This window comes from Lepidothrix coronata, unplaced genomic scaffold (assembly GCF_001604755.1).
Source record: "Lepidothrix coronata isolate B3197 unplaced genomic scaffold, Lepidothrix_coronata-1.0 Scaffold100, whole genome shotgun sequence".
NCBI lineage: Eukaryota > Metazoa > Chordata > Aves > Passeriformes > Pipridae > Lepidothrix > Lepidothrix coronata.
The window spans coordinates 2,337,080-2,361,222 of record NW_016690280.1 but is presented as its reverse complement, the minus strand read 5'-3'; the positions used below and the strand labels follow the sequence as shown (position 1 = coordinate 2,361,222).

Sequence of the window (24,143 nt, the reverse complement as noted above, 5' to 3'; positions counted from 1 at the left end):
CTGTTAGTTAAAAAAAAAAAAAAAAATTAAAAAAGCAGAAATGCCTTCCTTTGGTTTTACAAGCCAGAGGCAAGGAAAGCAACATCACAAGAGAGCTCAAGCTACGGGCTGAGGACTTGTTTTCTATGTAGACCTGCCAAAAAAAGTGTGACCAAGGAACAGCACATATACTTTTTCTTGCCTTAAAAGCTCAGCAAAGGCCCAGCAGAAGTGGGGGAGAGATAACAAGCCCACACAGCAGGACGTTAGGCAAGAAGCAGAGAAGCTCCATGTGATACTTCAGACCTTGCACCCAAACAGCCACAGACCCAGAGGCACAGCAAGGGGCTTTCTGGTTGCTATGCCCTATTGTAACCCACCTACGGAAGCTGAGCAGACCTTGTGGTCCCGGTGTGAGTGAGATGTGTGAAAATAAACAAGCAAGGTTTGAAGAGAGGAAAGATCCCCATAGATCCAACATCTTCAGCCTACACAGATCTAAAACTTGAAAGCATGAAACATCCCTCAAATCACTGGTCCCCAGGAAGAGTGTGGTGCTCCAAGTGAAGCATTCCTGGGCCAGTCTTAATTCAGCCAATGCCACAACACTGAAAAAATAAAAAAATAGGGGGAAAAAAAAAGCATTCAAGCAATTATGAGTTTCCTAGCAACTTCCTGAAACAAATTTGGTCCACAGGAGGCTAATGCAGGAGTGGCTGGACGGCTACCATGCCTGAGAACCAGGAAATGGAGCTTAGCCAGGCAGTGACAGTACTCATGTCTGTCTGTCTGTTTGTCAGCCGTTTCACACGGTGCTAGAAAAGCATCAGCTAAACAAGGCCCTGGTAGAAGAATTAAAAACTGATCAGCCCCTCACTATCTCCACAGCACAGGGCTGCCAGGGTGGCCCAGCAGCCGCCTGCACTTGCCCACAGCTGTGACGAGAGAAACGCAGGGCAGGAGCAGCCTCGATGCCAACAGATGCAAGAGCTGAGGTGCACCAACAGCAGCTGGCCCTGCTGGGGCACAGCTTCCTGCCCTGCCTCTGCCACCTACCCAAATACCACACAGACATTATGGTTGAGCAAATAAAGACATGAGCCACAGGGGCATGAGGATGGGTAGGTGTCAGGGAATTGCACAGGAAGGGAAAACATCAGGAAGGTTTCCATGTGTTGTATGGGAAGAGCATCCTGTTTTGAAGGGCAGGTATTCTGGGGGTGGCACTGAGGTGCTTTGCTACAGCCAAGAGACAAAGTCAGTGAATCCAACTCCAGCAGCACTCGTGCCATCTCTCTGCTCTTCACAAGGGACACACTGCCCCTTCCAACTCCACATCCTGAAGGTGGCACATACTGACACGACTCCTAAAGGTCACTGCCTTCTTCTCTCTTCAATGGGAGCAAAGCAGCTCCAGCAGTGATGCTGAGGCCCAGCAGTGAGCCAGGACCTGAGCCCTGTGCCAGGGCAGCACTCACCCCTGGCACACCCACATATGCCACAACTCTCCACTGCCTAATTTAAAATAATTCATTATTTTAAAGAATATTTTTCTAAGTGCCTTTGCTCTTCTTCTTTTCACTCTGGATTCAGGCTGAGCCAGGCTGGCAGTCCTGGAGGATGGGAGGGCAGCACAGCCACCCACCACAGGTGGGCACAGCCCTTGGGGACCCACAACCACAGGTTGCAGCAGTGAGGGGGTGCTTGACCTGAGGCTTACAAGGGGAACCCAAGGTTTACAGACAGCGGCACCCCACGGATGAGAAAAAGAAGTTTTATTTCCAAGGAAATGGACACTCAAGAAAAAAACATTTAAAAACTCATGGCGTGTGCTGGGCAGGGATTTTTCTAAGGAACAACAATTGCCACGTGCTTGAGGGTGAAAGGCTCAAAGCCTTCATCTAAGCTTCCTCCTCCATGCAGTTGCCCACAGCTCCCACTATCAGCAGCACTGCCAAGTTCTAGGCTGTGGCACTGAAGTAATTATCAAAATATTTAGGCCGTGGAGAGCTATCCCTCTCCCCTGCCACACCAATACAGTCATGGCCTGGCAGAGCACAGGACTTCAGCACGGATGGAGCATCACACGTTTCTTTGAGTTTAAAGTGAACATCAAACTTAAAGTTCAACCAGGTTTAATGTTGTTGGGTCACTGCTCTCTAAGTAAAGGATCAGTGCCTTCCTGTTCCTCTTCCCTCCCCAGCTAAAATATTTTAAGAAAACCCCTCAGTTATTCTAAGGGACAAGACCATGATTTGAGCCTACTGTTGGGTTTTGGGTTTTTGGATCTTTGGGGTTTTTTTGTGGCCAATCTGCTTAAACTCCCTCCCCTTTTTTTCCTTCCTCATTTCTTTTTTTTTTTTTGAAAGTTAACTCAGCAGATTAACATCTCCCTGTGACACCCTTTCCAGGAATTACAAGTTAAATCATAGAATCACAGAGTGGTTTGGGTTAGAAGGGACCTTAAAGGTCATCTAGTTCCTACCTCCTGCTATGGGCAGAGAAAGCTCCCACTAGATGAGGTTGCTCAGAGCCCCGTCCAACTTGGCCTTGAACACTTCCAGGGATGGGGCAGCCACAGTTTCTCTGGGCAACCTGTGCCAGGGCCTCACCACCCTCGCAAGGAAGAATTTCTTCTGTGTATCTAAATCTAAACTTACTCCCTCATGAATCAAACAGACCAGAGATGAACCTGAGTCACTTGAGCCAACCCCTGCAAAACCAGAGCAGGTTGGGGTGACAAGCAGAGTGGTCTGCAAGTGACAGGGACACTCTTGTGCCTCCGTTGCTGTGACAGCCAGGCTTCTAAGGCAGCTGCACGACATCCAACAATTAGTCTTTTATTACCCAAATTTCAAAACAACATTTCTAGCCCGTAGCATGTACAGCACTAATACCACCACAACAGATCAGACAACCCAAATTCAGCTTTTTAAGCGTATCTTAGAGAAGAAAGGAGAACAACAACAGAAAAGAAACGCTTGTGACTCGCTGTGGCCCGGGGCTCAGCAGGATCTCTCAGGAGCCGTTTGAAGGCAAGTTTAAGTGAACAAACCCCTTTTTCACGGTGCTGGGGGCTGTGGGCAGCCTGTCCCCACCCTGTGAAGGGGAAAGCCTTATCGGGGAGCCAATGTCCCCATCAGCATGTGCTGGCGAGGGGAGATAGTGCTTCACAAGAGGCCTGAGAGCAGCAAAACAATCCCATCACGAGAAAGGCAGCGAGTCCCCTGTGCTTCAGCAGAGCACAGGTGTCTGCAAGATCTTGTCCATCCCCTGCCAGCTCGTGAGTTCTCAATGCCCAGAAGAGCCCTCATGCATCTATTCCTGCTGACACTAATGCAACTACCTGCTACAGTGAATCCTGCAGTTAATGGGTTTTGCAGGACTGAGATGTGATTCAGTGGCTCCAAGCGCTCGCCCACGGCAGCCGGCACTGCTGCCTCTGCCTGAGCGCCTGCACAGCCCCGAGAGCAGCTCACAGGAGTGCCACTGCCGCTTCTTCCTCCCTGCACTCACAAACAGATCTCAACTCAGAGCCAATTAAGCCACAGCTATATATTGTATCAATTGTATTTCAGGTGTTTTCCAAGAAAAATAACTGTGGTTTTTTTAAGGCAGTATGAAAAGTGACTGATTTAGGAACTTCTACAAGCTCAGAACCCTGGAAGGGCTGCAGACTCCCCAGGCTGGCACACACTGATCACAGTCCTGCCTGCTGGCCTAATGATGGATTTAAGATCATCGACTTAATGAGCTTTGGATGAGGTGGGTAACAAAGCACGGTTGGCGTGCAGCACGGGGATATCTGTGGGCTGCCGTCACATCCTAATTGTACCTGCCGGACTCACCAAGACCAACAACCTTAAGAGAATGAGAACTAGAAAGAAACAGTTTCTCCCCACCCCCTCCTACTTTTCAGCTTAATTACCCTCTGCAAGGAGTTTTTTCTGTTTCCTCATACAACCAGGTCCTCTTTTGCTGAAAAAAGACTTTGCATAAAATTAGGGAAACCCCAGTAGTTTCTGCTGGGTGCAGGTTTCTTAAGGTCTGCTGTGTACAATTCAGACTCCATTACAGATTTCATTATTTTTAAGTAATATGTATTTAAATAAAGCATGTCCTACTTTGTAAACACTGTGTCAAGCCAGTTCAACTTTGCTCAGCTGAGTGCACAAGGAGCCCAAGACACAGCTCCCTAACAGAGTTCTGTGGGGCAGGAACACCCCAAATAACCAATCGCCCAACCAAGCCCTCCTTCCTCCTGCTCAAACCTGGCCTCATAAAAACAAAATCTACTAAAACCAACATATTTTTTCATCTCTCCACATCTAAATTTCTCCCAGGTCAGCCTCTTCAGTGTACAGATCCTGTCCTTTTGCATTGCTCAGGCCCTGCAGAACAAGTACAACATATGGTATGTAGGGCAGGATGCAGGCACAGGCAGATTATATCACCTCCCCACGCTTCCGTGTGTGGAAAAGGGGCGGAAGAAAGGCAGGAACTTCATTCAAACATCCTGAAACTCTCAGAGCCATATAAACACTCAGACTTGCTCTAAGCAATGGCTTTTGTGAGAAGAGCAACTTGACTTTAAAGTGTCTACAAGAGAATGGTTAAAATTGTTCGCTGAATCCCGGCCACCTCCGTTCCCCTTGAGCACAAGCAGGTTAGTTCATCTCTTAGGGGCTTTTCTGGCAGCTGAGCAGAACATGAGGGCAAGCCCCTTCTTTTGCATCCCATCTTATACTCATCCCCACCTAGGGCAGTGCTCCAGATGTGAAAAGATAAAGGAAGACAACATGCAGGTTAAACCTTAGCATGGAGGGAAACTGTGTCTCTGCAACAATGCTACTGGCTATTACCTCAAAGAAGGCTTTATAGTAAAGGGCACTCAAATAATTTGGGATTCTTAAACGAACAAACAAACTCTCGCACACAAACTCTTCAAAACACAACCATGCCCATTTGCCAGCCGGAATGGAGAAAAAGTGTAGAGGAGATCAAAGCAGATGGAGAATTAAAATGTTACTAAGAAGAATAAAATAGCCTTTTGATTTCTGGCACACCACCCCGATCAACAGTGTTAAAACACCTCAAAAGCAGATAATTGCCTGAATATACTGTATAGACCAAGTGAACTTCTAGTTATAAACAAGTGGTTTTCACTGGGTTATTTACATTCTCATTTGGGTCAAAGAGGGGATGAAAGGAGCTGAAAGTAGCTGGAGATGAGGAGACGTTATTGCCTGACAGGCTGACATCCTTAGCCTGACAGTGTTATTGTTGGTGTGAGGCTGGAGTTAATAGCTGAGGCATTCAGATATAACAACAGACTTAAAGTAGCTTTATTCTGAAAGTTACCACTTTCAGAAATAGAAAGTATTTAAACAATTTAAAATAGAAAGTATTTAAACAATTATTCTTCCAAGTTTTTGTTTATCTCAGAATCCAATTACCTTATTTTACAATGTTTACCTTGTTCCTGTCATTGCTTGAGAAACCTGAGCAAATATAAGCACTGAATTATCCAGGAGAAGAGTGAATGTTGCTGTATACAAACAGGTTTCAAACACACCACACCAAGGGCTGATTTCTACTGGTGCTACTTTCAGAAGGATAACTATAGTAGAGATTTAAATATGATTTTCAGGAATTGCTTTTTCTTAGAAGACGGGATCCTTTACCAAAGGCTTCCACTCAATGGATAATTAGCACCCAGTTTTTTTAGAGAGTTTCTGTCAAATAATTCGAAAGAAACAAGAAACAAACGCTCTAAATCCCAGGGCACGGCAGTAAACCACCTCTGTCCTGACCTGGCCCCCAGTTCCCTTCCTGGCCTTCTCTTCAGTCACAACTTATTTCCCAATTCTGCAAGGGTAATACCTTCTTAAATGAGACCATCGAACACCAGTTGCCCAACAGCTAATTCCCACCCCCAGTTCCAAACTATGTCTGTAACGCAGGTGTGCCAAGGAGCCTGGATCCTCAGCCTGCTCCTCCAACGCCCCCCTTGCTCAACTACTGAGGAGACGGGGCATTTCAGAGCCGTGGACAGCACGAACACTGGTGCTTTGGAGTGCAAAGTACAGGGAGTCTGGTCTTTGAAACCCACATCCCTAAATATCGAGGTTAAACATTCATAGCACTGGACATGTCAAGGAGCTGGGCTCCTCTTCGCCCTCCAAGTTCCCCGCCGGCGAGGACCGCAGGGACACAAATCATGTCACCCCTGAAGGCTCACGAAACTTGGGACACAGCCCTGGAACTGCCGACTTCCAAGAAACCTCCCTCCATTCATTGTACCGGCGGGCTTGGCACGGAACGCCTGGTCTCCTTACAAAAGCATCGCTCTGAAAACGGGCGATTCAGAGCGGGTGGCTGGGGGCGAGGAGGGGTGGGGAAGGATGAAAAAAAAAAAAGTGCTTCTCTCCCTCCTTCCCCCTGCCCCGAGCGCTGCGCTCCCACACTCCAACTCACTCCGTGTCCCCGTCCCTCTACTCCCGACTAACGGGATGCGCGGAGCCGGCCCCGGGAGCGGCTCCCCCGCAGCACCGCAGCCGGCTCCGGGTGCGTTCAGCGAGCAGAGCCCGCACCGAACCCCGGACTGCGGGGCCGCAGGTGCTTCCCCTCCGCCCGGAGCCCCCGCCGCGCACCCACCTTGTAGACTTTGCCGAAGGCGCCGTCTCCCAGCTCCCCCACCACCTCCCACACCTCGCCGGGGTCCAGGTCCCGGCGGACGTGCTCGTACTCCTTGGAGCGGCGCTTTTCGAAGGCGGAGAGGCGCAGGATGCGGCGGAAATTGGCGAAAGCCATGCCGGAGCGGGGCTGCCGAGGAGCCGCGGGGAGCTGCCGGCAGCCGCCTCCCGCTCCCGGGGGAGGACGGAGCCGCTGCGCGCTCGGGGAGCGGCGAGGCGGGACCGGGGCCGCCCCCAGCCGCGCACATGGAGCCAGGGCCGCTCCACCTGCTGGGCTGGGCCGGTCCCGACAGAGCCATTGGCCGCCCGCGCCCTCCGCCCGCCCGGCACCGCCCCGACGGGGACCGCCCCGACCGGCACGGCTCGGCACGGGTGCGGCTCAACACCGCCCGTCTGGGCACAGCTGAGCTCGGGTACGGCCCGGCATGGAACGGCTCAACTCAGCTCAGCTCGGCTCAGCTCAGCCGGGCCAAGGTCCGCCCCGTCAGCCCGGCCCGGCTCGGCTCGGCTCAGCCCAGTTACAGCCCGGCACCGCCTGGCTTGGCTCAGCCGGGGCAGGTCCGCCTAGGCGGGCATGGCTCAGCTGACGGCTCCACCTGTCCCGTCTCAGCCGGGGAATAGCTCGGCCCGGCCCCGTTCGGCCCGGCCCGGTGCAGCGGGCCATGGCATAGCCCGGCTCGGTTCGGCCGCTCTGCTGAGCGAGGCAGAGGGTCCCCAATCCCCCCTGGCTGCTCACGCCGCTCCATGCAAACACCGGGACAGCCGGGCAGGGAAGGACCGAGCGGTCCTCGTCCCCGTGCCCAGCCCGCAACATCCCCAGGGCTGCTCTGCCTCGTGGGCTGCACCGCGGGGTCCGAGCAGAGGCACGTCCCCGCATGGAAAATCCTAATCCCGAACTGCCTTGGCAACAGAGGCACGTTTCCTGCTCCCCCGGTTCGTCTCCCCGGAAAACAGACAAACACAACTGTTTTTAAAACTCCCAGAAGGGGGAATTTGAGTCTATCCTCACGCCGGGCACCCGCCACGCGCTTGTTTTAGGGAAGATGAGACCCGGTTGGTGTCGAGTGGGAAGTTCACATCCTCTCCATGGCGACACTTCAAATCCTCTGGAAAACTGGCTTGAAATCCAGTATGGAATGGGGACACCTAGGGGAACGCCCCGGCGGTGCAGCCCCGCTTCCTAGCGGCTCTGTGTTTCCCACAGGGATCGGGGGTGGATGGTTGTCCCTGCACACCCCACCGACACCTGCACCGCCCACACACCGGGTGTGTTTTGCCCCTTGTCATCTTTCTTTTTAAAAAATAGGTTCATCCTGGTATGGTCAGCCCTCACGTTTATATTGGGAGTTTCCCAGTACCAATGCCTGAATTTAAAACTCAGTTCCTCCACTATGCTGGTGGTGAGGCCCTGGCATAGGTGGCCCAGAGAAGTGATGGATACCCCATCCCTGGAAATGTTCAAGGCCAGGTTGGGTGGGGCTTTTAGCAACCTGTTCTAGTGAAAGGTGCCCATGGCAGAGGGTTGGAATGAGATGAGCTTTAAGGTTCCTTCCAACCCAAATCCTTCTGGGATTTGATTATGATTCTATTATTCCTGGAAATTTGTGGCTGAGAATTGCAACTTTCTTGAAGCCACTTCCATGTCCACCTATTTCTTCCCTTCTCCCCACTGAGTTGTAGGAAAAGCAAACTGCAAATGCAAAATATATCCCTGAAACAGAAAGAAGCTGAAAAATATTGAGCACTTTTTTCCCACCTAATTTCACAGAGTTTGGATTTGATCTGACAGGACATGCGGATTTAGCAGCACTGGAGTAAGAACAGAATAGAATAGAATCAGAGCAGCTACTTTCAGAATGTTGTGCTGTGAGGGGTAATTTCCATGGCACTAATACTGTTTCACTGGTCTTCCACCAGATCTCAGCCAACTGAGATGAAGCTGGATTTTGGGTGTTTTCTGCAGCACCTGTGTGTAGATGAAGCACTATTTGTTGTCAGTAGGAAACACTGCAGCACTGGCAGAGTATTTCCAGCTCATTGATGTTCATTGAAAAAATCACCTCTACAGTAAATATTCCTGAACACGAGATTGGCATTAATGCTCTAAAATTACAGGCCCTGTGTACTGTTTTGAAAAGCGTTACACAGAAAGCTGCATCACTTGGGATTTAAAACCAGAGATCACAGACATTACAAATATTGCACTTCAGATGTTCCAACAACTGCAGCACCCTGTAATACTAATTAACCAGCAGCGTGGTTAATATAAGGGCTTGGCAATTCCCCAGAAAGCTTTCAGACACAGCACGTATCACCGTGTCCTCCCTGCTCCTGGCTGCTCTGGAAGGTGACACAACCTGGCTACTCCTGCATCATCTTCTGAAATGTGTGAGGCTCAGGAGACTGTGCTGAGCCACCAAGATGCATTTCAGCTCTCATTGAAGATACTTCTTTCCCCTCCCCCCTTCCATTGCCTCTTTCCCTGTTTGTGAGACAGACAAAGGTCCAAGAGCCTACAAACCCTGTTTGATTTTATGGTATTCCTGTGCCCCATGTTGCAGCAGCGTGTGAAGCCCCTGGGTCCAGCTCACCAGTGCTGTACAAACACGATAACCAGGTCCTGGCATAGCGAGCAGAAAATCGATGTAGGAAAAACCCCAGCCACTGATGCAGGAGATCCTTACAGCTGTGCAAGCAAGATGCCAGGAACAAGGAGGGCAAGAGGGGATTTCAGGCTCACTGAAGCTAATTCCTGAGTACTGGAGCAACCTCTCATGTAATCCTTTCCACAACATGACCGTGCTCCATGTTAGAAAGCAGTTGGGTTTCTTGCCAAGAGTGTTCTCCACATGAGGCCGTTTGCAACCCCTCACCCACAGGTTCACCATTTCCCCACCTCATGCCTGCAGTTCTTCAGTCTCTTGTCATGTCTTTGCAAGACCCCATGGTGCTCCAGCTCAAATGATCCCTTTTTCCATGGGTTTCCCTCACTGACAGATATTTAAGGGTAGCAGAATCAGATCAGGCTGCATATTGTTTTTAGCAGCCAGGGGCAGTTTGTCCTCTGTGTTTGCACCTGGGGAAGTTTGACTGAAATTCTGGATCTGGAGGTTTGGCTCTTCCTCTGCACTGCAGAAGATTAAATAGGACTAAAGATAATTGTTACTGGATCATGAATTAAAAGTGACAGCTACAAAAGAAAAATGGGTTCCTTTTTTCAGTGTTTCTGGTTTGTTGGAAAAGTCCTTTTTTCCTTCAGGTGTGGGGTAGAAAAGAAGAAGACAGGAAAAGAAGACAAGAAAAGCAGACAGGAAAAGAAGAGAGGCAGACAACAATAAGCACTTTTCCATTGCCTCTGTGCAGAAATCACATGACTCTCTCATAAATCAGCCCATCTTATTAATACTGTTCTATGAATTCTGAGCACTATCTAGTGTCTGTTCCTGTGTGTTAATTGCCTGTGCAACCTGTCAGGGAGCAGTGGGCATTTAAAATAAAATAAATCCTGCTAATTATTGCTCTCAGCTTTGTGCAGGCGATGCCTGAGAGCTCACTGCTCTCCTGATCTTCAGTTTTATTGCTTTCTCCGTGACATGACTGACCTGAATAAGGATCAGATCATGCTGCTGTTCAACTCACTGGACTGAAACGTGAGGGGGAGGATTTATATTAATGAGTTCTATGTGGTGCTGTGCATCCTCCTGTCCCACTAACTGCACACCCTGCAGGTCCTGGAGTTGGTACAGGGACACCTGCACCCTCCAACACCCCATAATGGGAATTGGCTCATTGGAGCTGATCTTACTTACTGTGTGAAAGGATTGGAGAAGGTCCCTGGGTCTGGATGCGTCTGCAATGCTGCTGCACTGAAGAGGAAAGCAGGAAAAAGAGCAGTTGCCCTGTTAGTACCAACCTTGCTCCTCTGGGATAAATTGAACTTTGGACCTGTTGCCAGGTAGGAACCATCTTAACACTCCTCCCAGCTCATGCTGTCCCTCTTAGCAAGGAGTTCAAAAACAAAGCCCTCAGGTGTGGGGAAGCCCTATCTGAGGGGAAGAGAGCTGAACATCTGTTTTCACCCATTGTTTTTTGCTGACTGGTTGGTGCAGTGCCAGTGCCCTTCTTCAGCCTGCCCGGCATCACCTACAGCCCTGTCTGGGGAGGGGCTGTGCCTTCTCAGGGAAAGGCAGTGAGGATGCCAGGCTGCAGTGTGGGAGAGGGGTGGTAGAGCCAGGATTACCCCTGGAGCTCAGCCTTGCTGTTGGACATGACCTGCAGCTCTGCTCTGGATCAGAAGCCTGGCCAAGGGCCAACACTCAGGGCTGCTGCCCAGGGGACTCAGGGAGGAAGGAGAGAAGCCAACCACAGGGCATGTGGGAGGGATGGGAAAGGACCTCTTAAAGGAGGACACCTACCTGTTGGAGCAAGTCCAGAGGAGGCCACCAAGATGACTAGAGGGATGGAGAACCTCTCCTGCAAGAAAAGTCAGAGAAGTGGGATTGTTCAGCCTGGAGAAGTTTCAGGGTGACCTAACTGTGGCCTTCCAGTACCTGAAAGGAGCCCAGAAGAAAGATGGAGACTATTTACAAAGGCCTGGAGTGACAGGACAAGAGGGAATGGCTTCAAACTGACAGAGAGTAGGTTTAGATTACATATTAGGAAGAAATTCCTTACTGTGAGGGTGGTAAGGCCCTGGCACAGGTTGCCCAGAGAAGCTGTGGCTGCCCCATCCCTGGAAGTGTTCAAGGCCAGGTTGGACAGGGCTTGGAGCAACCTGGGCTAGTGGAAGGTGTCCCTGTCCATGGCAGGGGGTGGAACTGGATGCTCTTTAAGATCCCTTCCAACCTAGGCCATTCTGTGATTCTGTGACTCTATGAAAGCAGCTTTGCAGCACGGCTGGCTGTTGGTAGTTCCCCCTGAACCCAGCCAGCAGCAGCTGGGAGGCTCCATGGCAGGAAGCACCAGGATTTTGGTATTTCCTGAGGGTGTGACAAGCAGGAGGTCACCTTTATTCTCTGGATGCAAGCACTGGTTGGTATTCCACGTATTCTTTCCAAGCAGGAAGTCAGTGCTTATCACATGTTTCTAAATCTTTCTGCCCTGAAACAGAACCATCTCAAAAAGCAGTTCATCCATCAGCACATGGGACCTGCCTTTCAACTGCTGGACATTGGCGTGGACAGTATGATTAATTTTGATTGGTTTTAATGAGTTTGGAGCTACAAGGTTTCTCTTCAACCCCATGAAAGAAGAACATAGGAAGGTATTTAAGTGCTTCGATATTTCTGGAGTTGAGGTCAAATTAGAGAAATTAAAGTCAGAAGTGAGGCCATGAAAATGTCCCTAAATTCAAAATTAATCCTTAGAATTAATTTGGTACTGCAGCTCACAGGTGATTCTCTCTTAAACCTGAGGTTTTTTCTCATTCACTCCAGGGGCAAGTCTTTGATGACTTACTGAACTGTCTAAATTAAAAATATTTTAACAGTAAGATATCAGCATGAAGAAATAATTTTTGGGGTTAAACTGGGCATATTCCTCTGTCTGAGACTGTAATGGGAGGAGTTGGGCAGGACTGGGAGAAGGGCCTTTATCTAAGCCATTTTCTTCTGAGTTCATTTGTGGCTTCTCATTATTTTCCAAGCTCTTTGCAGTCCATTCTCAGGGCTATGGCTGGGGAGGTGCCTTGGTGTGGTACACTTGGACTTGAAAGTCCTTCGAGGAACATTCCTAGAGCCATACCTTTGCTCTGTGCCAGATATGAGAAGCTTGCTCTCTTCTGTGATGGATCTTCATTTTGACCTTAAACCAGCTGCAGGTTCCCAGGAGAGTCTGTGTGGATTTCACCCATTCCCTGCAACCAGAAAGGGAGCAAAGCTGGTCACAACACCTCCCCTCCTTACAGAGGTGCAGGCACACACCCCTTACCAATTTGCTGCTGCCACCAGCTCACCTTTGTCCCTGTCTGGTCACTGCTGCTCACTCAAATACCCCCTGCTCTCTGATTAATGATCTCTAGTAGTTACACAGTTAATCAGTCATTAACAGGCTGTAGACATCTCTGTCACAACTCCACACCATCCTCATGACTTCCAGCATCTCAGCATGCTCTGGGAGCTCATCTACCAAGACAGCCATTAGGAACCAAGGGAGATCACTTCACTTGCTCCTCCTTTCCGCTGCCAGCTTCCTGGGTTATTGTCTTTATGGATAATTCTCCTCCTCTGTGTTCCACCACCAGTATCCTCTGTAACTATTTGTTACAGGCAGTTTTTGTACCTCTCAGCCCTGCAGGGCTTGCAGCCTATTCCCTTTGTGGTTTAGCGGTGCAGCGAGGTATCAAAGCCTCCATCCTGTGGATAGCTCTCAAATGCCCTCACAATATTTTCCTGGAATGAGCTGTTCTAGCCCCAAGTTGCACTGATCCTGTGCTTTCATCTCCAGGCTGCCTGGTTAAAAGCCACTTTAAGCAGGAGCAGTGTGGCTGTGACCCTGCCATGAAGGCACCTCCCCGCTCCCCCAGCCACAGGGTACCTCCAGATGTTGTAAATCACTCCAACATCTGCAAGTCATTACAAAAGGCAGAGCAGCAGCCATGTGCCAGGGAGGTGCCCTATTAGCCTGTAACATATTCAGGATGAGCCTGAGGCAATCAGTTGGAATCAATTTCTCCTGAGTCAGTCAGGAAACAAGCAAGTTGGAGAAGGGGACAAGAGCCTGGACTTGGGGGTCTTTCTCTGAAATAACTCTTCATGGTGGGCAGGCCTGCCCTACTAAGATGGGATCTATCTCCCCTCTAAAACTAGCAACTGAACTACAGGGAATTTGAGATATTTGAAATTTTCTGCATTGACAAACAATAAGAAGAGGAAGGGAATCATGAAGACCCTCCCTGCAGGACCAGCCTGCTCCTAACAAATTCATAAGAACCCTTCGCCCACATGGGAACAACACAGCCTCACGCCTCTGACCCCCTGGGCTCAGCTTACACCCACCACAGAGATGCACCAAACTTGTAAAAAGTGAATAAATCACAGAGCTGCAGCAAAGCAATTCCTTTGCTCCAGGGGGAGCATGGGAGACTCATGTCGGAGAAAGAGGAAGGACTGATGCAAGTTGGACTTCAGCCTCGTACCTCACAGCTCCCCCAGGACTAATCCTGATGCTGGCATTACTTTCCCACCACACTGCAATAGTTGTGTCTTGCTGGCGTTTTGGAGCGAAGCCCTTCCTCTGCCCTGCCTTCCTCCTCTGTGCTGCTGTTTGGCCACGTTCAGGCACACACGGAGCCAGGCTGGTTTGACATGGGGCAGACGGGGCTCTCTCTCCAAGGCTGGAGCCGCTCGCAGTGGCAGCTTTTGCTCCATATCCCCCCTACGTGCTCCGGGCACGGGCAGCTCCCATCCTGCTGCCGCACTCGCGAGTAACAGCCCAACAACAGGAAACGCTGTTTGCTTTGTTAACGAAACCACCTAATTAAGGCCATGTGGAGAGAAGGCAAGAGAAACAGTTTCGTTTCTCTTGCTAAATATTGACTGTTTACCCTCTGGGCACAGCAGCTCAGTGAATTTATTTCCCCTCTCACCTTACACGCAGCCCATCACACACCACGGAGCCTCCTCCAAGCTCGCTGCCATTGGAATTCCCTTAACGAAGGAGCACGAGGGACTAATCAGATTAGAAAATTCCAGTCTCCAGTCTCTGACCTCCCAGGAAGCAAGGTTTTGGCTTGTCTGTAGGGTGGCATCCCACCTCTCAGACCTTTGCAACTGCTCTGAGTCCAGAGAAAATAAACTCCATGGCTCAAATCCCAACTTTTCAGGATTATTCAGAGAACACAAAGAACTACTCTTTGCAGGGCTGAAGTGAGAGCTCAGTGCCTTTTCCATAAATTACCTTGATATTTTTAGCCCAGATTTGAAGGGACTAGCCACCTCCAGATGCTCCCTCTAGTGCTCAGAGCATCTCTGCATCCTGCACTGACCAGAACAGTCATCCCAGTGGAAGCAGCAGCAAAATCAGGTTACAGATGATTTCCCTTAGTGCTGTCTCCAGGTCCTAACACAGCACTGTGTTCAAGACCAGGTTGGATGGGGCTTGGAGTAACCTGTTCTAGTGGAAGGTGTCCCTGCCCATGGCAGGGGGTTGCAATGAGATAAACTTTAAGGTCCCTTCCAACCCAATCCATTCTGTGATTTTATGAAATGGTTTCATACAAGCCCTTGCACCTTGTTTAGTGTGTGTATTAAAAAGGGGAATATGTATAGCTAAAAGACATTATATGTACACACATATAAAAGGAATAAAAATTACACATATATATTTTTATATGTATATGAGGGGAAAATTTCCAGGAAAAATCACGTTTTGTTTGTTTGTTACTCATATCGTGAATTCTATTGTGAAATTATCCTAAGATGTAAATAAAAATGGAAATATTTAGCTGCGATAACATTAGACCAAAATGGCCTGCAAAGAATTATTCCTACTCCTCTGATACCTTCTGTAGTTAATCAAGACTATAAAAGTGGTGACCTGAATTAAGACAACACGTCAGTTAATGTAATTACAGGACAATTACACAGATTCATTACTTTTGTTCACCAAGGAGCCAGAAGCTGATCCATAGACAGCACAGGAGGTTCATGCTGGATGTCTGAGCACATCTCCAGGCCCTGCATTCTCCACGGATTCCACACCTTATTTGCAAGATAAAATGTAGTCACACACTGAAATTAATACTAAAATGTGTCTCTCCGGGGTGTCAGAGATAATGGAAAAGTTGTGGCTTTCCAGCTCAGAGCCAAAAGCCTTACTGAAGAAATTTAAGGAGGAAAAACAACGCCGAGTTTATTCCTTAAGGCATGGCATTGCCACTATTACTTTTATTTTTTAAATGCAGGGGAAGAAAAAGGTGAGGTTTTTTGTTTTAAATATAGGAAATTTGTACAGTATTTCCAATAGAAGTTCAGGATCATTTGCTCTCAGTGGTAAAAGATCTTCCCTAGGATAAAAAAAAATCACATAATTTATCAGTCTGAAGACTGTGATGTGTCAGCCAAGTACCAGAGGCACAACATAAAATACATAATGCAGTTTAGAAGTTACCTATGTTCATAGTAGGTTTACATTGGTCTGGAATTCTTCATTGACCACAGAAGCCAAGGAAGGGAAAAAAGTTAAAAAGCCTATTTTACACAAGTGGTAGGTTTGATTCTAAAAGTCTTCATAAATTTACAGAGGAAGAAACAGTCATGTCACTGGAATCCCCTCATCCCTGTTCCCCTGTGGGCTGGAGCTGTGTGTTTCCTGTGTCAATACCAAGTCTAGCACCATATCCTGTGGAATAGGAATGTTTGTCACATGGCACACACACAATCAAACTGCATACAAAGAGTTTTACCATAAAAATGAAGGTATTTATTCAAGAAGTACAAATTTGATGGTACCAGCCATCTTTGAAAGCCATTCCCATGAGGCAGAGAGGACACGAACCGAAGTCTCTTGCTCAGAGCATATGAAAGCAAGTGTCACACACGGCCAGCTAACGCAGTCCTTTCCATCATTGCTCAAATCCACCTCCACTTTTGAAACATTCCCTGGACTTCAGAGGCACAAGTAGGGTTTTTAATCCAAGACCAGTTAGTTATTTGAATGAAGCCATCAGCTCAAATTTATTTTGTTTTCAATTGCCTTAAATTGTCTCCAGCCTTTGACTGGATTCCAATTTCCTAAAGAAAAAAAAAGGACTTGGGAATGAGCAGGTGCAGAATTTCTGGAGCTCAAGATGAACTAAAGGTTTTAAGGCAGGAGTCAGGATTTTAAGTTCTCTATTTGCCCCATGGCTCTGATTGAATGGTCTTCCTCTGTAAAATATACAGTTCTACTGGATATATACCCAACACGTGGTCCTGCTCGGAGGGCAGGAATGCACTTTTTCATGGAAAGTCCAGCAGACACATTTGTTAAAAGTCTCAAAGTCCATGGTAAGAAGTCTGCTGGTTAAAACATCTCATCTTCCAGCTGCCTGACTTGTGTAGGCTCAGTGGCATGTATCTTCCTTTGGAAGGAGAGCTCCATCTCCTACGGACAAGAGCAACACACACACGGCTACGGAATATCTACGTGGATGAAATATGGAAGAGGAAAGTCATTTGTAGAGCAGAGCAATCAAAAACACTTCATGGAAAGGGAAGTCTTTAACCAGGCAGACTTGTATATACAGTCATTAACCAACAGAAGCGTTTGTAGCTGCAGATAGAACAGCAGGACATTCATCATCTTGGGGAGGAAACAGAAGTGCAGACGCTGAGAAGTTGAATCCAAGGCTTCCCAGTGAATTTGCAAGGCAGACCACCAACACCTAGTGGGTTTGAAGCACATTTTTCGCTGTTTTCCGAGGAAGTTGCAGAGCGTATGAAACTCATCCCCCACCCAAAGCACATTTTCTGAAACACCTTTCTGAAACACCTCTACGTCCCACTGCAGGAGAGCACAAGACGTCTCAGAGCTTCCAGCCACCATCCAGGAGGGAGTTGCTTACGGGGGAAGTGGTGAAGGGCAAAGGAAAAAAAAAGCCCCTTTTTCTAACAGAGACTACTTTCATTTCAAAGTAACAGGATTCGAGCAGCGCAGGGAAAAAGCCAAAAAAAAAATTTTTTTTCTTTTATGTAAACATTCTCTGCATAAGGTGCAGGGTCCTGGATGTATGTACAGTAACATAGAAAAGTTTGTAAAATATAGATCAAGAGTCAGAAACACTTGCGCTTCTGAAGCATCGTAGACATGGAAAAACGTTCAGCATTCACTTCGTCAACACCTACACAGCGAAAATGCTTTCAAAATTCCATGGGTAAAAGCATCCCACCATTGTAAAAAAGAGTATTTTTTTAAATACTTTTAAAGAAGATTTTACATTATTTACTAGCAATGGATATATATGCAGAAGCACATCACACTACAGTAATATTTTATCAATCGATCATCTGCTTCACCAAAGGTTATGCACAGTGCCATGGGTTGCCCTGTTGCTCCAATGAATCCTTCTTTCCTCTCCTCCCCAAAGCAACTTAGGGACTTTGTGTGGAAGGCAAAGAGGAGCTGGGTTTTGTTTGGTTGCTCCTGGGGTGAGGTTTTTTGTTGTTGTTACTCCTACTTTTACCATTGGGGTGTCTATTAACAAACAAAACATTACACTGCCAACACACACTATTTCATTTTCCAAAATATTTCCCAGCTCCAGAGAAGCAAAGGCTTTCAGAAAACTATATATTCCAGGCTGTATTTTCTGCAGAAGACACTAATAAACTATCATGCACAAAGAGCCAAGGCAGTCAATGACATTTTGGGAGCTGGATGCTCTAGAAGGAGCAGCTGACACTTGGTTGTAGAAGACCCTGAGCATCCTTCTGCAATGCACCAAGCAATGTACCTTCAACACCTGCAGCTCTTCTGGAGCTCCCTGGCCCTGTCAGACTATCCATGTTCATGCCTCTCTGCCCTTCAAGCTGTTTAGGAGTGTGGACTTTCATTAGGTCATTACTTCTGTGTCAGGCAGAAGCAACAATAAAGAGTATAAAAATCTGAATTATGTCAAACAGACCTGTCACTAACACTGTAAAAAAGGTTATCTACTGGCATCAGTTCACAGCCAGAGCTATTCAGGAATGGCACAAAGGGCTGATGGGTCTAGTGAATAAAAAAACCCCCAAACCTATTACTTCTCAGTTGCCTGTATTTGGCATTGGTGGTGTGCATTAAAAAACTTGTTGCATTGTTTCACTTATACCCGAGACACCTGAGGGTGTGGGGCAACCCACCAAGTTCCAAAACACAACCCAGGCCATGCTGCCAACATCCTCCTGCTGCAAAACAGGGATGCACACACTAGTGTGCTGTTATCCATCCTCCCCTGAGCAGCCACCAGCCCCCACCGGGGCTGCCAGTGGTTGAGTACCTGGTTAGTCTCTCTTGAGCTGTGCCTACACTCTGCCCTGCACTCAAACAAGCCTGAACTCCCTACCTCAGGCACATGGGGAGACCCCTTCTGCCCCTGAAACTCATCCCACAGGAGCCCCAGCCCATTCCCCTGCACTGGTACTTGCACCAAAGCCCACCTTGTAGGGCAAAGACAAGGCATTTCAGAGACAGAAACAACTGTTCTCTCCTCTGGTTCTATAGTGGGACATGTCTGTCATATGCCTGTACACCTTCATTAGTGATACTTTTTAATATATATTTTGAAATTTAAAATTACTTCCCAACACAAATCTTGTAAAATTTTGTTTCTGCAGGGTATGTGCTTAGTACCTCTGTAATTTTATACAGAGAGGTTCAAAGTCTTCACTGTCACCTCTAAAAGCATTTTACCATTGAACTCTTTCAGTTTTTGATATGTAATTAAGGAGGGGGGGAGGCTGTTAGAGGAAAGAGTATTTTCAAGAACCAAGTCTCTGTTCTACTCAAAACCCACTCATGACATGGCCTACACATCATCACCTTTCTCCCTGCCATAAAAGCAATTAATATAAAACATGGTCATCTATAACAGTGTAATAAAATTGAACCTTTTCCAACTAAGAGGGGGAGAGGGAAAGAAGGAGCTCTCCCAGCCCCTGCACGCTGTCCTCTCAAAAACAGTACCTGGTGACAACGGCCTGAATAATAATAGAAAAAGAAAAAATTCAACAAAAGGTATCCTAAAAAAATTAAAAAGTCATGGTTTTAGTGTTCACAGTTCCAGAATTGTCACCCTGGTTTGCTCTTCCTTAATCTATCACGATTTCCCCCCTTCCAGAAGGGACTGCAGGGAAATGACATCGTGAAGACCACTTATATAGATATGTAAGTTGTGCCTTATGAGACCAGTAGTATCTTCCTGGCATCAAACCATCCTTTGCCCAGAGAAAATCCAAGAGATTTTTGACTTGTTTATGTATCAAATATTTTCCCCCCACTGGAATGCAAAAGATTTGGCTGCAAAACCCCAGTACAGTAAATCATATTTGTCTTAAAAAAACTCCACAATAGAAAACTTGTTATAGATTAGTATTTATCAGCTTCACTCTTATCTTTAAAAAGGAAAAAAAAAAGAAGAAAGAAAAGCAAGTCACTTTGGTGTTTATGAGAACAGGGAACTTATTTTCCTTTACACAGCTCTGCCACTGCACTTCAGGCATCCCATACCCAAGTGAGGCTAAAGGAGCTGTCAGAAAAACACAGGCTTGATACAACACAAGAACCAAAAAGAAAGCTGTAGTTCTGTGGGGTAGGGTGGGAAGTGCATATAAAATGTGGATCTGTTTCCCACCACTGATGTAAATTCTGCTTCCACCTGCTGGGAAAGACTTGTGCTGTTGTACAAGTGACCTCTGATTGTCCTGGCTCTGTGCTCATGCTTGTGGTGTAATAACTCCCTCTGAGTTCAAGAAACTGACTTTTATGGAACTAATGAAGGAGCAAAAGTAACAGGTTTAAAATCTTCAAGGTAACCCACCAGTTTCACCAGCAGATGAGAAAGAGCCATGACAACTGTAGCTTTACACCATTAATTCAGAGAGGGAAGACAGAAACCAATAAAAACATGCTATTCACACACGAATAGCACGTTTGACTTTGGAAGAAGTGAACTCGTTTCAATGATGGCTTAAAACCCAAGCAAACTAGAAATCATGTTTAAAAGGAATAGGGCATTGATCTCAACCAAAGGCATTGCCAGGCAGGGGTGCAGAGCTGCCACGGCAACACAGAGCATCTCCAACTGAGGGAACAAGCTACTTGGTCCCCCCCATCTCCATATGCTCTGATTCAGATTTTTGAGACTACAAAAGGATTTGTCATTTGCTGAAAGGCCCCTCTTACACTCTGAAGGGAAAGCACTGGCTGTGAAGCACCACGGCCACACTCCGGGCCGCAGGTGCGTGCTGGTGAGGACAACTCCAGCTGTCCTGGCTTGGAGAGTCACCACAGCTAGAAGACTGGCACCTGCTTCCAATGACACACCAAAAGCTGAAAACTGTGTGCTATTGTGTCCTCCTCACCATCTTCCGTGCTTTGTGCCCTCTAGGAAAGCACGGGAAGCTACAATCCTTTGCATCTGGGTGTAATTGCAGTTTAACCTGGACCCATTACACCAGTGCTGTTGGACAAAGGCGATGCACCCGTTGCTCAGGGGCAGATCAGCATCGCTCACCTCAGCTCACCTCATCAAAGTCTCTTTTCATGATCTGAGTGACAGAAACTCAGCAGGCACACACTCAGGTGCCCACCAGCCAGGAAACTTCAGGCTAAGTCAGTCTTGTAGCAGGTAAGTTTACAGTACAGTACGTGAGAGTTTACATGAACTAAGTTATTGCCTCAGGCTCCGGCGGGCTGCGTTCCCGGCTCGGGAGCCAGCAATGGCACAGGACTGTGTTGCCATCTTGGAATGTACAATTGCTTGGTCTGAGCATCACCAGGAGCGGCCGGCACGGGACAGAGACAGAGCCCCCAGCCCAGCTCCACTGCCCAGGGCTGGCTGTGCCTCAGTGGGGCCTCATCGGAGCACACGAGTTCGGTCGCACCTGAAAGGATCCTCGTGAACGGGCAGTGTGGGACCGACCCAGAGCAGCTGCGATTCTTGCATGAACTGTATGTGGTGCTGATATGAAATTGGATACATTGATTAGTTTTTAAGTTTGTTTGTTTTTTAAATAAAAGTGCTCTCTGTTGCTCTGGCCTCATGGATCAGGACACCACCGACAGTTTTCAGGATCATTACATATTTGTATTAAGCGAACAACAATCTATTCCCTCCCTCTTTTCCCTTTGCCTTCCCCTTCCTTCCTTTGCCCTTGCCCCGTTCTGGTTGCTGTTGTGTTAAATATGAGATCAGGCAAACCCCAGAGGCCAGTTTACATTTTTATGTTTTTGCAGATCTCCATCACAGATGGAATTTTTGCTGGTCATTTCCTGGAACCAATCCATTAGCAGGACAAACCAAAAGAAGAGAGGGCAGTGAAAACAAACCCCATGACAGAGACGGAGGAAAGAAGAATCAATAAACAAGCAGAATTCAGTTTTCCACCGGGGTGGGATTTGCTAAGGGCTGGCTCACAATGACTTGCACCACGTAGTCCTTTGGGATTTTCAGCTCCTCCAGTTTCATTTTGTCTGCCAGGGGCCTGCCCGAGAAGAACCAGCGCTGGCTGCCTGGCTCCACTCCCTCCACGGCGTGCAGCCGCCTCTTCATGTGGTACACTGTGTCCATGCTGCGGACCATGAGTTTGAGGTCTTTGCCTGTGGAAAGGCGCAAACGAAGCTGGCATTCGTGCCCTGAATTGGGTGGGGGATCAGGAATATCCAGAGTCTCCAGGTCGCCCTTCTCCTCTATCATGTTGATAGGTGGGGCAAGGCAGTAGACGGGAAGCTGGTACCGGTTGCCCAGTTCATCGTAACACTCTGTAAGAGCACCTTTAGGAGAGAAGAGGGATTAAAATGAGTATGAATGCATGTCACATTTAACACTGAAGTGGTCATGCTGGGAAGCATTTACCCTGCTGTTAAACCACCCAAGCGATGAAGACTGAATTCAGGCTTTAAAGGACTGATACAAAAATCTTCAACACTTCACTTGTTCTCGTATGGAAACTTGAGGCTGAGTTAAAAGCATCCCCTAAAAACCAAACACATCCCTCCCTCCAGATAAACCAGAATAAACTTCAAAAGCAGCGATAAGGGATGATGTTGTACTCCCATGTGCCATTTAAAAGAGGAATCTTTCTCCAGCAGCACAGCCTGAGGTTCAGAACACACATGCACCCAGAAAATGCCACTTGGACGAATTACATGATGCTGAACCTGAGCTGTGAAAAGGCAAAAGACCACTGTGAAAGGAAGATTTCATAACTTCTCAAACATCTGAAAACTGCTGAAACGGTTTCATACAGGACTCATGTTTTAGTGAGCACTGCCAGAATAAACAAACACGACCACCCAAGTCAGACAACTCCGTGGCTCCATTCGGAGTCACCACCAGAGCGACGACACTCAGCACGTACTTTATATTTGCAAAGCATCTGTAACTCCCATATTCGAAGCCCTGAAGTTTCAGTAGTGATTTTTATTTCCCTAGACTCCCAAGAGGTTCCTTGGGATAATCTGAGTGTTTGTGTTCAAGGCTGCATCTGGAATTCCTCCTCCCCAAAATGGTAGAGGGCACAGCACAGCTCAAGGATTATAACACACACTGAAATATCAAATACAAGCTGAATTTTTCACAGTATGACTTTATAAAATATATTTCAAGTACTACCCTGGAAAAGCGGCAGCGTATTTTTCATACCATTTTAAGAGCAAGAGAAGGCCAAAAACAGAGCCCTGCTGCACACAGTGATCCAGGAAACAGAGATGTTGAGGAAGCTGCACACAGCAGAAATCCCTTCTCACTGTGGTTAAAAACCCCACCTATTCACACTCCAAGCAAACTGTTTTGAATCTACCTGCTATAACAAATTTCCACATTTTTGCCCCTAGAGGGGGCACAGCCACTTGCCAAATTACCCGTCCTTTTGGAGCTGGAAATGTTTGAAGAGGAGCCAAGTCCTTGAGCTACAGAATATTAAAAAACCTCTTTGACTTGGCAGTTCTGCACACAACAGCCAACTGCTCCTTGTTAGAAATGTAGGGGTTTTATTTAGTTGGAGGTTTTTTCATGCTGACAGTGAGTTGTCTTAAACTTTGCTGTTTGATCAGCAAAATTACTACAGTATAAATTTATAACTGGAGGATGTACTGTGTCACTCAGCCCACTGCAATGGCAGCATCTTCTGTTGGAAATCTTTTAGACAGAAGTCTCGTTTTTTTTTTAAGGATAATTTGTGTTGATGAAAATAGACAGTGGAACTCTTTGGCTAAAAGACCAATGTTTTAGGTGCATCTACTGTTTGTGGCTTTTCTGTTTGTACAGGCAGCACAAGGTATCTATGACCTAAGATTTAGTGAGAGAGTAAAACAAAAAAGGAGATCCGGAAAAATATAGTTATACCAACTCATTATACTCTTGTATCATTTATGAATCTCAGAGCAAACCAGCTTTTATGAAAACTATACTGGATCCATTCCTTTCATGGTTCTTTGCCATTTACAGACTAAAGCCTGAAGTTCCCACACTTCAGTTTTGTTTTACAATGTTCATTTCATTTTGTATGCCTCATCTGTTTGCTAAATGTCACAGTACTAAATTCTGGACATAGAAACAAGTACATGTAGTTTGCTGCTCAAAAAAAAGCAAAAACTGAAACTTCAACAGCCTTTCAATTAGCCAGCAGCACCTTTCTTTAAAAGCCATATATCTTAAAAACAATGCTCCTACTTTAGAATAGCATATCAAAGAGTTAATTTTAAATATCACGGGGTGAGCTTGCTAAGGAATTTCTTCATCATCTATATCGTTGCCCAGCTGAACTAACATCAAGGTCAAAGCATATGCTA

At 47.2% G+C, this 24,143-nt stretch overlaps 3 protein-coding genes across 6 annotated transcripts in view; 1 reads left to right on the top strand and 2 right to left on the bottom strand.

Moving 5' to 3' along the window:
- The window catches only part of STK10 (serine/threonine kinase 10), a 46,822-nt gene extending 39,960 nt beyond the window's left edge, over positions 1-6,862 (bottom strand). Inside the window, exon 1 of the mRNA XM_017822989.1 lies at positions 6,637-6,862. Within this exon, the coding sequence (XP_017678478.1) occupies positions 6,637-6,792 (156 nt within the window). The 5' untranslated portion in view covers positions 6,793-6,862. The remainder of the gene's footprint in view (positions 1-6,636) is intronic.
- A 1,745-nt stretch (positions 6,863-8,607) lies between these two features.
- EFCAB9 (EF-hand calcium binding domain 9) lies at positions 8,608-13,537 on the top strand. The gene is given in 6 exon segments (XM_017822863.1): positions 8,608-8,654; positions 8,656-8,741; positions 10,200-10,312; positions 11,784-11,856; positions 11,894-11,970; positions 13,481-13,537. Coding segments are annotated over 6 exon segments (453 nt in total).
- Positions 13,538-16,071: 2,534 nt separating this feature from the next.
- The window catches only part of UBTD2 (ubiquitin domain containing 2), a 52,403-nt gene continuing 44,331 nt past the window's right edge, over positions 16,072-24,143 (bottom strand). For all 4 annotated transcript variants that reach the window (XM_017822970.1, XM_017822973.1, XM_017822971.1 and 1 more), the window contains one exon: positions 16,072-22,124. In XM_017822970.1, the coding sequence (XP_017678459.1) occupies positions 21,727-22,124 (398 nt within the window). In that variant the 3' untranslated portion in view covers positions 16,072-21,726. The remainder of the gene's footprint in view (positions 22,125-24,143) is intronic.